This window comes from Sceloporus occidentalis, unplaced genomic scaffold, assembly GCF_023333645.1.
Source record: "Sceloporus occidentalis isolate IW3139 unplaced genomic scaffold, rSceOcc1.0.p SCAF_22, whole genome shotgun sequence".
Lineage (NCBI taxonomy): Eukaryota > Metazoa > Chordata > Lepidosauria > Squamata > Phrynosomatidae > Sceloporus > Sceloporus occidentalis.
The window spans coordinates 12,444,923-12,457,402 of record NW_028317002.1 but is presented as its reverse complement, the minus strand read 5'-3'; the positions used below and the strand labels follow the sequence as shown (position 1 = coordinate 12,457,402).

Here is a 12,480-nt window from a genome sequence, read left to right as displayed (position 1 = left end):
CCTGCATTGGTGTGTGGTTAAATTCGTGGTGTGGGGGTGTCTCGGTATGCCCCTGCAGTGGTAATTTGGTTAAATCGGTGGTGTAGGGGTGTCTCGGTATGCCCCTACATAGTTATAATTTGGTTAAACGGTCTGGTAGGGGTGTCTCGGTACATCCCTATTGTGGTCAATATGTTAATATGTTAATGTGGAGGCACCTGGTATGTGTTGGTGCCATTATATGGTTAATTTATTGGTTATGTGAGGTCATTGTCAGTGTTAATAAGATTTGAGCTGTTAATAATGTTAACCGGGGTGGCTGGGTTGACAATGACCTCTAAATATTGTATATATGTTAATAAAGCTGTGGACAAAATATTTTGCACCCAAGTAAAGTGTCAGTCATTATTTGGGTATGGGGGTATGAGCTTCCTGGGGCACAAACTCAACTATGCGCTTGTCAAGAGATGGCAGCTGGAGCATACCTGGGAGCTCTTCAGGTTTCATCCAGAGACTCTGGGTCACTATGGGGAAACTCTGTGTCGCGGAGGTGGCATTGCAGCACTCCCTGCTCTCTTCCCCTCCAAATGTGGCATGTGTCCCGTGACATTGGTGGGACCGCCTGTAGAAGCCCTAAGTAAGACGTTCCTAAGTATGGACTGGGGCCCACTGCCTTAGGCCAGGTTGAACAATCTGCCTCCTCCTGCAAACAGCATTAAAAAAACACCTGGTCCACCTTTCCATGTTGGAATGCCGGTTTCAAAACAAGGGGTAAGAATCTGGAACAATCCCAGCATATGCCTCCTCACCACTCTCCAGGCCCTACATGTAGTTGCCAATAAATGGTTGGGATTCACATCTTCAGACCACGCAGAGCATGGGAGGTGCAGAAGGGAGGCTAGGTGTGTGTCAGGGGTCGTTTGCTGCTCGAGTTCAGCCCACGCAAAACGTTGCACATCAGTGAGCCAGTTCAACTCTATTCTATAATTAGCTGCCAAATTGTACTTGTGTACATTTGGGAGATTCAGCACCCCTTGTGCTGATGTCTGCTGCAATTTTAACAAGGAGATTCTACATTTTTTATGTTACCATAAAAAAGTTTGTAAGAATTTCTTATGCTTTTTAACATTGTTACTCTTGAGCAAGACGGGGAGCATCTGGAGTAGGTATAATAAACATACACAGTTCTTAAGAATATTGTAAGCTAAATATGTGCCTGCCCATTTCCCATAATTTCCCAGGACAAGTGCTTTCAGGCATCTTGTATATGTGTATAAGAGCTAGCTTAATAATTAGTTTCCTACTAAGGATGTGGGAATGCATTCAAACAATTCATTTGAGGGCATTTGGTACAGAATCCACTTTGCATTTTATTTCAATGCAAATAATGTGTTATTTGATTATTTTATTTGTGTATTTCATTTTGTATATTTTGTTGTGTGTCAAGACAAGAAGTGCATTGAAGTGGGATAACAACACAATACAATATTTCCAATGCATTGAAATATTTATTAAACTCCAATATATCTATATCTATATATATATATATATATATATTTACTACTACATACAGATCACATTCACTGCTGTCTACAATGCAAAACCAATAGTGTGCCACAGTTTAGGTACTAACCTGAGAGAATGTGAGAATGCCACTGTGTACTCTGAAGTTGCATATTTTATTACAGCTTTTTTCTCAGCGCTACCAACCAACAAATCATATATGTACTACTCTTGTGCTTTTGTGCCTCCACCTACACCTAATGTACACCTGACCTAGTCTTTTCTGACACTCAAGCTGCCATGTACTTTTTACTAAGCTCTATGTTTTGTAGAGCCTGAGTAATTTACTTAGTAGTGTGCTTCGCAATCCATTAGTTGGCCTCTGTTCGGACTTGAGTGCTAGTCCCGAACTGTTTTGAGCTTGAGTTCAGCGTTTTGTTTTTTTTACTGGAGACTCTCTGTCACATCGTCACTAGGGGAAGGCGGTGTCTCCTGGTTTTCAGCCAAATTTAGCTTTTGTCTGAATGATATGTTAAGTAAAAAAGCATATAGATTTAGATTTACGTTGGCACAACATTTTTATATTCAAAAGTAAAATGGAAAAGTTTCAGACACCTTTTTCTCTTACTGACATACCCTCCATTTATGGTTCTTCCAGGAGTCCAGGTACAGCAAATACCATGGTTCGTATAGATAAGCCAATATCCACAGACAATGTGGGTTATGAATAAAGAGTAATCCTGGTGCAAAAAGGTCTGGTTTTATATGTGTTAGATACGGCGACTTGGATAATTTTATTGGTTCATAGTGAAATAGTGATTAGATCACTTTCAATTCGTTCATGAATTGCTCTTTATACATAACCCCCATTTCCTCCAAATTGCATGCAAATAGTGGTTTCCTTACTAAATTGTCTAGAGAAAGGAACTCAACTGACGTATTTCATATTTTGAAATGGATCTCTCTCTCTATGTATATATATTCCTCTATATCAAAGTAATAATTGCTATATTTGTTCAAGGGACACTACCACCATTTGGAACTGTGTTATAAGGGTGCTTTCTAACTTGTAGGAAAAATGTTATATATTTCAAAAATCCCAGAACAGCCACAAGTTAGCACTGTACTCCTTATCCCATATGTAAGTCTTTGTGTGTTTGCCTCATCTGTATACCTGTGAAACACTTCTGAAGGATACATTGAATTACTCAGCTCTTCAAGCTGAAAAACAAACAAAAAAATAAATAAATACAGATGATATATGTATAAGTACCTACTATACTCATTACACATAATCAATTACACACAACCAGGTGTTACAGGTATACATCACATTGCGGATTATCAAACAGGGAACATGCCCAAATACTTCCAATCCAATGACCCAATTTAAACCGGAGTACAATTATCTGTGTGTCTGAATTAAAGGGACAGTTTAATGCATATTAACGTACTGTAAAAGCACTTCCATGAGGAAGGGGCTGCAGCTGTCATTCTCCTCTGTGGTCCGACAATTCTTGCCATTGATTGGCTGGTTGAAGCAGCCACTCAGTGACAAGAAAATGCTTCCATTGACATAAATGGAAGTACTATTTGTACTTTATACAAAAATTTAATGGGACCTCTCAGATATCGTATGCATTTATGTGCATTTGATGGCTGGGGTGGGGGTGGAGCAAAACATTGTTGCCAACATACCTAATCATATTCTATGTTTGCCAAACCTCTAGTACAATGCCAATCATTAGCTAACAAGGATGTCAGTTAGGCCAGTTGGTGTTTATGGTCTAATGTGCATCTACATGCTGGATCTGGGTGCAGTGCAGTAATTGGGTGTTGGTGGTCTAGGGAATATTTTTTATTTTATCAATAAATACTCCTACTACTTCTTTTTCAATTCTATAACACTAAGTTGAACACAAAGTGGTATAATATCAGCTACACCACATACAATATATTTTATACACAGAAAATGGAAAAGTACAACATTATTTGCTATTCTCATTAATGGCAGTTGAGTGCAAGGAAGTACTCAGTAGGTTACGAACATGGAAAAGTACTTTAATATCTTATATTGAAAGCACTCTTTGTGGTCACTTTGTGATAGAGGGGAGGCGAAATAATGAACACTCACTAGATATAAAATGTATACTCCTACTAGGCATAAAAGCACATCTGACACATACCTGGGTCCGTTATGGGTAAATATTATTTATGGCATGTGGGTCCATTGTATACAAGATACACTTTAGGAATAGACTTTTTGTATACAAGATAACACTTCAGGAATGGCTCCTTATAGGAGTATCATTCCCTGTAATTAATATTGCCTTTCCCTTTAAGCTGAAAATGCATTTATGAATAGGATGTTTATGTAGAGGTAGACAATACACATTTTAATAATAAGCAACAATTTCCCTTATACAAGCACATGGTACAAACACACACACACAAGTACACTTCCTGTCTCACATTATTGAGGAGTTGCTCCAGGTTACGCTCTGCATGGGTGTCCTCTCTTAGCTCCTCTGAACAGATGTCTAGACTGAAATGGAGTCGTGCCAGCTGTTCCTGCATCTCTCGTACTCGTTCCAACTGTTCAAAAGAACACACCTGGCCTGTAAAAAGATACTGCTATAAGATACCATAAAAAATGATTCCATGGACACATGGGTACTCGGTATGATAAAAGTATATCACAATACAAAGTACGGGTAATGCAAGGTCAGCAGGTAAAGGACACTGAGAAGACACAATAACAGATGTTGGGAGGATGAGGGAGAAGACCAAATGCAGAGAGGGGACATCCAGAAACCAAGCTTCAAATCTTCCCCATTCCCCATTTCTCATTACCAAATGCTTGTAGTTTCCCAGAGTGAAAGTCATTGAGAAGACTCAGGAGACCTCCTTCCATCTCACACACATGTGATACGTCTGTCAGGAATGAGTGCTGTAGGCTGGGTCCTGGTGTCACTCCTTCACAAGCAGCAGATGGTCGTAAACGCTCCTTAATCACCCTAAAGGAATATGCCGGGAGTCATGGAAAAAGGATAGATTTTAAGGAAAGGTACCCAAAAAGTGCACACAGCTTTGCATAGGTTTATATAATATGTATAATGAAAGGTGCATGTATATGATTCTTGATACTGATTGACATCAATGGGAGTGTTTTTCGTACATTCACATGGAGAATCTCCCAATGCCTTTGTACCTGGAGTGTTCTGATTTTTTATGTAAGTTTGTAAATGATCCATAGGCTCAATAATATTAAAATATATGACCTCATAGTGATGATTTAAGTGAGAAATTAATAGAAAAATTGCAAAATGAAAAGTCCGTAGTGTGCATGGCATGCTTACAATCCATGCATGTAAAAAGTGTTCCCCCACACACACTTTCCCTCTCTCACACTTGATCTTAGCACAAAAGCTGAGTACACTTTCCCAAGTGTGAACATAACCAGGTCAGAATACAAAAGACATTGATCAAACTATGTTTGTGGGCCAATTTAGTCCATATATTAAATTAGTTTAATATCATTGAACACTGAATCCTGAAAAAGGTCTGCCATGCCTGTGTGACGTGAGCTGGATGTTGTTTTGATCTCAGATGGTCCAAGCAAATCCATACAAGATGGCATAAGACACATTTTCCATATAAAATCCCAGAAAAAGTGCATAGTAAACTAAAGGATAGAGAAATGGACAGATTACAGCTTTTACTGTCCTGATTGTCCCTCACAGACATGACATATTATTAAAATCTATAATTAAGTTTAACTGAAGTGATAGGTGCGCAAAGTGAATAAATAAATAAAAGTGATTTAAACTAAATCTTGTGCTGCGAGTTAACTAACGTCTCTTTTTTTTATTTTTCATGTGAGACCCAGATACTTTTTTTAATGTTTTTTCTACAACATCTCTCAACACATTTATTAGGTAGTATTTATTTATTGTATTTCTTCACACTGATATGGTGTGAACAAGCTCAGTCACCTGGTGTTTATTGTATGTTTTTAAAATCTATAATTAATATAATTAGATGTATATGAATTCTATTAGTAAATTTTTTATTTGACTTTTGTTTGACCTATTGACACAGTATCTAGTGATACAAATTGCAATGTAATCGCTGGCCCCAAGTGGACCAGTAAAACAACCTATCCTCTTTCTCTTCCTTCCGCCACACTATACATATAGATATGATATATCTTCTCCTGCAAACCATTCACCATTTTTGTAGCCCTCCTCTGGACTCTTGAAAAAGTCAATATCCTTCTGGATACTCTAGGTGTGATGTGACCAGATATCTAGAAAGTGGCAGGACTGCCTTCCTTTTTCTGCTACTTATGCCTTTAAGCTATATATACCCAGCTCCCTACTTGCTTTTTGCAAAGCTTTACTGCATTGCTTGCTTATCTTTAAGTCAGAAATAATTACTCCCAAGTCCCACTCTTCCGTTGTCACTGACAGAACAGTGCCCCAATGCTATATTCTGCCTTGGGATTTTGAAGTCCCAAGTGCATTATTTTACATTTATCAACATACCACACTCTTGACCATAATTCTAATTTATTTAAATCACTTGCCATTTGGCTTGTTCCACCTAGAATGTCTACCCGGTTGCAGACGTTGGTAGATGATGGGTCCCAACACAGATCCTTGAGGCACCTTACTAGTAACAAGACCTTCCTCTGAATATACACCATTAACTACTGTCTCCTTCTGTCTCCTGACACTCAATTCAACTACTTTAACATTCAAACCCAAACAATTTATTTATCAGTCTTCTATGAGGTATAGTGTCATATGCCTTACTGAAATCAAGGCAGGCTATAATTACTGCTCTTCCATGTTCTATTATTTTAGTTACCAAAATTAATACATTTAATTAGTTTGAGATCTCCCCGCAGTAAACCCATGCTGTTTCTGATCTTCCAACCCATTTGGATCCTTTGGAGTGCAACAATTCGAACACTCTCCTACAGTGAAATCCAAAATGAAGTCTCCATTTGTGAATACTAAATCTAGCACAGCCTCGTTTTCTTAAAGTCCCCCATAGCAATAACATCCCCTTTCGTTGACATCTTAGCGGTTTCTTCAACTACCAGATGATCCACTGTTTCTTTTGTTTCGCCCATTTTCACTAGCTATGTATAATTACCGTAGGTGAAAATGTGGAAATGCATATTTTTACCCCATTTTTTAGATTTGTTTCTCAGCCTAAACAAAGGTTTATATACAGGTATGGATTCTTAAGAATGTATGTGGGTACACAAAATAATGGCAAAAGTGCTGCAGTGGGGACAATCACGTCCATTTAGATGGACTACTCGGCTATCATACGCATTAAAGTGTAAAAAAACATAAAACAGCCTTGAACCATAAGCAATTTAAATGTAACGGAAATGTGTATCTTACTCACTTCTCTTCATTCAATATTATATCAATAAAAGAAAATCCATCTTGTCATAGGTAAGTTATTCAGTTCTTATGCTGTATTTGGTCATGTTTTATTCATGCATTTGGGTATTTTCTACTGGCATCTGTTCTTTTATTAACTTTGCTTTAGTCACAAAAATAAAATCATGCCTGTGCATTTTATTATGAATTTCCCAGACAGTTGTAGGCTTACATTATACCTAAGTATTTATGCAGATTTTCATTTTTATTTTAAAATCCATGCTTCTCGAGCAACAGCTTCTCAAGCAAATGTATGTGTTTCTTAGTTGTTCATTGAGGAATCTTCCATACACAATATACACTAGAGATATGTTTATGTGTTTAATATGACTTTGTGACATCTATGTGTTTGTGCTTTCTTTCCTGTATTATGGATGGCTGCGAGAGACAGAATGTTACTGATACTTTAATCTAGGGCTGCAACAACTAATCGATAAAATAGATAATAATCGATAATGAAAATCGTTGCCAATGAATTTCATTATCGATTAGTTGAATCGATTTTTATCGATTATTAAATGAGGGTTTTTTCAGAGCAAACACTCTGAAAAATACCCCTCATTATATAATCCGTTTTAGTGACTCACAGCAGCAGCTCCTACTTACCAGCCCCTCCCTGTAATCACTGTGACAACTGGCCCCGCCCCCTTCCTTCTCCCAGAAGGCCAGAACCACATGGCTGTGACACTCATCTAACTGTAAGTATAAAATTAATATTTGGGCTACTGAAAGTTAGGGGAGGTGGGAGTTAATTTAGGGGCAGTTGTGGTTAATGGGGTGTTTAGGGTTAATTTAGGGGCAGTTATGGTTAATGGGGTGTTTAGGGTTAATTTAGGGACAGTTATGGTTAATAGGGTGTTTAGGGGCAGCTATGGTTAATGGTGTGTTTAGGGTTAATTTAGGAGCAGGTGTGGTTAATGGGGTGTTTGGGGTTAATTTGAGGCAGTTTTGGTTAATGGTATGTTTAGGGTTAATTTAGGGGCTGTTGTGGTTGATGGGGTCTTTAGGGTTAATTTAGGGGATGTTGTGGTTGATGGGGTCTTTAGGGTTAATTTAGGGGCAGTTATGGTTAATGGGGTGTTTAGGGTTAATTTAATGATGAGGACTGAGGGTTAATTTTATTAATTTATTAAAGTTAACTTAAGGTGCAGTTAGCGATAAAGGGGGGCAAACTAAGGGGAATCTAAATCCTGGGGGCAGTGAAGATTAACCCAGTACTTATTTATAAAAGTATGGTCTGTGACTCTATGAGGGAGTATAAGATATCTGGGGGGTATAAGGCATATCTGGGGAGGACGGAGTGACATATCTGGGGGTATAAGGCATATAGGGTATATAAGGCATATGTGGGGAGGGCAGTGTGGCATGTCTGGGGAGGACAGAGTGGTGTATCAGGGTGTATAAGGCAGATCTGGGGCCACAGTGGCATATCTGGGGGTAGAGTGGAGTGGCGTATCTGGGGGTAGAGTGGAGTGGCATATGTGGGAGGCAGCGTGGAGTGGCATATGTGGGAGGCAGCGTGGAGTGGCATATGTGGGAGGCAGCGTGGAGTGGTATATGTGGGAGACAGCGTGGAGTGGTATATGTGGGAGGCAGCGTGGAGTGGTATATGTGGGAGGCAGCGTGGAGTGGCATATGTGGGAGGCAGCATGGAGTGGTATATGTGGGAGGCAGCGTGGAGTGGAATATGTGGGAGGCAGCGTGGAGTGGTATATGTGGGAGGCAGCGTGGAGTGGCATATGTGGGAGGCAGCGTGGAGTGGCATATGTGGGAGGCAGCGTGGAGTGACATATGTGGGAGGCAGCGTGGAGTGGCATATGTGGGAGGCAGCGTGGAGTGGCATATGTGGGAGGCAGCGTGGAGTGACATATGTGGGAGGCAGAGTGGAGTGGCATATGTGGGAGGCAGCGTGGAGTGGCATATGTGGGAGGCAGCGTGGAGTGGCATATGTGGGAGGCAGAGTGGAGTGGCATATGTGGGAGGCAGAGTGGAGTGGCATATGTGGGAGGCAGAGTGGCATATGTGGGAGGCAGCGTGGATTGACATATGTGGGAGGCAGCGTGGAGTGGCATATGTGGGAGGCAGAGTGGAGTGGTATATGTGGGAGGCAGAGTGGAGTGGCATATGTGGGAGGCAGAGTGGCATATGTGGGAGGCAGCGTGGAGTGGCATATGTGGGAGGCAGCGTGGAGTGGCATATGTGGGAGGCAGAGTGGAGTGACATATGTGGGAGGCAGAGTGGAGTGGCATATGTGGGAGGCAGAGTGGAGTGGCATATGTGGGAGGCAGCGTGGAGTGGCATATGTGGGAGGCAGCGTGGAGTGGCATATGTGGGAGGCAGCGTGTAATGGCATATGTGGGGGGCAGCGTGGAGTGGTATATGTGGGGGGCAGCGTGGAGTGGCATATGTGGGAGGCAGCGTGGCATGTCTGGGAGGCAGCGTGGCAAGCCTGGGCTCAAACGTGCATAAATTGGGGGGGGCTGGTTGCGAAATAATAAGTTTTTTTATTATGCTGTTTGTATTTAATATAATTTGTTTATTACATTAATTTAAATAAATGAAAAATTTTTTTTATCCGATTAATCGAAAAAATAATCGGCCAACTAATCGATTATGAAAATAATCGTTAGTTGCAGCCCTACTTTAATCATGTAACGATCTTGATACTCTGAGATGAGAGACGTGATCCACAAGATTCATTCCTAAACAGCTTTTGTTTACTTTGGATTAGTTGACTCACGCTTAAGATAACCCCTGTATCCGTCCTTAGCTTTATACAGTAAAAAAAAGTTGGATTTCTTTAGATGCTACTGTATATGGTGCATGTTTTATAATCCAATTTGCGTGTCTAAATGAGACATACTATGTATTGTGTACATTTGGAAATATGACCTGTGCATTGATGTACTCCTGTGTAGAAAATAAAGACCTAGGCCAACTAGACCTCCTTGGAGAGCAATTTGATGAATGGGCCCATGTAGGGAGATCAAAGACCAATCCATCTGCACTAAAGAGGCCTGGGCCTAGCTGGCACAGCCTCCTTAGCACTGGGATATGACATGATGTCCCAGCACCCAGAACAGGAGAAGAGTGGTTTAAGATATGCCCTGGGGGTGGCTGGGGTGCTGCTGTTGGCCAGGACTGCTCAGCCACCCCTTAAATATGTTCTGGTATAGAAACTGCTAGCAAATACATGCCGTATGTAACTGCTGTTTGGACCTCCAGTGGGATGGAGTATGGCTCCATTTCCTTACAGAATTTTATTCTGGGACAAGGGAGAGGGGGCTGTGGCATTCCACCTTTCTCCATCCATACTTGCAATTTTTAATCTTTAAATTATCAATACCAAACGGCTGAATTATTTTAATTAAATGTTTCACCTACACACTTGCTAGCATAATGTTCACTATAATGCATTAGTGAAATTTATTATTCTGTACAACTATATCTTTTTAAAATGAAAGTTAAACTTTAAACCCTCACTGATTCACTTTGTATGTGCTTTGCTATTGTTGGCAACAGAGAACATATTGTATTATATACCTTTAAACACACACTATATAGAAATATATAGAAATATTTCAGCATCTTTGTACATGTGCGGAAGATAGATCACAGGATACCCTGGTAGATTTGCATGAATGTTTGTGAATCTACATCTAGCTAGTTACCTCTTGATTTTGTTTTTCTGTTTTGGGGAGGGAGGATGAGGGATCCCCAGGCTGAATGTGGCGCTCTTACTGGGAGGAGCAGACATTTTGCGCAAGGATCCGGAGGGTAAAGTTTGGGTCACACATACTTGGGGACTCCTCTTCTTCCTCTTGTCCTCCATTCTTCCCCAACTGATGTATCTAAGATAAATATATTGTGTTAGAAAAACAGATATAAAGTTATATGTGTTAGATTTGGCTTTGCCCAACTGTTGTGTGTTCGCTGAGTTAGAAGCATCTAGTATGAATCATTTAGAGATATTAGATACTCCTGTCAACTGAAAGTTCTACATTGCCAGTCATCATCCTGCTCAGAGTGAGACCTTTGTGTTATCCGATATTATCAGGGTGACATCAGAGGCTATTCAAATGTACATATTTAATACGTTCACTATCTTACATGGGAGATCACGGTTATCTAAACTAACAACTATACTGGTTTCTACTTATGATTCACTGCCACTGTGAATAAGTACAATAGGTATAACTACAAAACATACTTAATACAATGTCCAAAGAAAGTACATCATGAAAATCAACATTGTTCTGTTTCCATAGCACAGTCACATATTGTTTGTTACAATTATAACTTTGTGGGTAACTAGGGTATTTATTAAAGCTACCTGTAGTGTTTGCTTTTTTTCAACCAGGGTAATTGTTTTATCAATTGATATCAATTAATGTCCTCTGCTGATGTCATCTCCCCTTTTGCTTCCCATGCATACAAAAGATAGGTACAACAAATCAGCTGCCACTCAAAAGGAACAACAACCTAACAAAAAGGGAGGAATAATGTAATAGAAAGGATTTTCCAAAATGTGAGCAGGATATTAGGATGCCTGCTCCACTGCACACACATTGCTTATTTTTTTTTTTTTAACACTTAAAGTTTATTGGGTTTACGATATACCAAACAAAGCAAAAATAAACAATGGGTACAAAGGTCGCAGAGATAAAAATAAAAAATCCAAGCAAACAGAACCGAATTCCAGAAATATACTCAGTACATAAGGCATACTAACACATGGAAAGAAAAAGAACAAAAAAGTGAAAAAAAACTTAGAAATACAAAAGAACACCAGACAACACAGAGAGAAGACAAAAACACACACAGGGAAATAACAAGACCGGGGGAGACAGGGGAAGGGGACGGGGGCAAAGATGGGAGAACGAGGCCCACTCCAGCAGCTGATACAGCGGACCTATGAGGCTGCAGTGGCTTTAAGGTACCATGGTGTGCGAAGTGATCCCAACATAAAACCCGAAGGGGTATGTCCAAATTGGTTCTGATAAAACTGGATCCAGCAATCCCAAGTCTCCTCAAAGATATGCGGGGTGTTGGCGGCAAAATGAGCTGCCTTCTCGTATTGGCAGGTCATAGCTAGAGAATAAAGAACATCATGGATAGAGGGAGAAGATGGAGACTTCCACTTCTTGGCGATACTGATCTTAGCAGCAATAAGAACGTGAGCCAGCAGTTTACGATGAGGGCCAGAGAGGTCGTCCGGGAACATGTCGAGAAGCGCCAATTCAATGGACCTCGGAAGCTGAATAGAAAGAAGATGTGCACTAAGATCGAAAACATCGTTCCAATAACTGCGCAGAGCAGGACACTCCCACCATATATGTGCCATCGAACCCCAGGCACCGCATTGACGCTAACATAGTGGGGACACTGTCGGAAATATGGACGCCAGCGTGGTCGGGACATAGTACCATAGAAACAGAATTTTTCTGTTGGTTTCAAAGTGAGTCACATTCTTTGACACGCCTCGGATCGTGGACAGAGCCTGAAAACAGTCGGAAACATCAAAGGCGCAGCCCAA

The 12,480-nt window shown here is 40.4% G+C and overlaps 1 protein-coding gene across 1 annotated transcript; it reads right to left on the bottom strand.

The window, feature by feature from the left end:
• Positions 1-1,785: 1,785 nt before the first annotated feature.
• On the bottom strand, positions 1,786-10,776 carry LOC149301077 (coiled-coil domain-containing protein 28B-like). Its single transcript, XM_089484650.1, has 5 exons — positions 10,616-10,776; positions 4,336-4,499; positions 3,955-4,100; positions 2,681-2,703; positions 1,786-2,002 (listed from the first exon to the last, which is right to left on the bottom strand). Exons 1-5 carry the CDS (start codon positions 10,774-10,776, stop codon positions 1,927-1,929), a joined length of 570 nt encoding a protein of 189 aa, XP_089340776.1. The 3' UTR covers positions 1,786-1,926.
• Positions 10,777-12,480: the final 1,704 nt, after the last annotated feature.

Coding starts and splice junctions, on each gene's coding strand:
- LOC149301077 (XM_089484650.1), bottom strand. CDS start 10,776: ATGGAGGACAAGAGGAAGAAGAGGAGTCCCCAAGTATGTGTGACCCAA. Junction 2,704..3,954: donor TGGAGCAACTCCTCAATAAT/GTGAGACAGGAA, acceptor TTTGTTTTTCAG/CTTGAAGAGCTGAGTAATTC. Junction 2,003..2,680: donor GAAGAGCTGAGTAATTCAAT/GTATCCTTCAGA, acceptor CATATCATTCAG/ACAAAAGCTAAATTTGGCTG.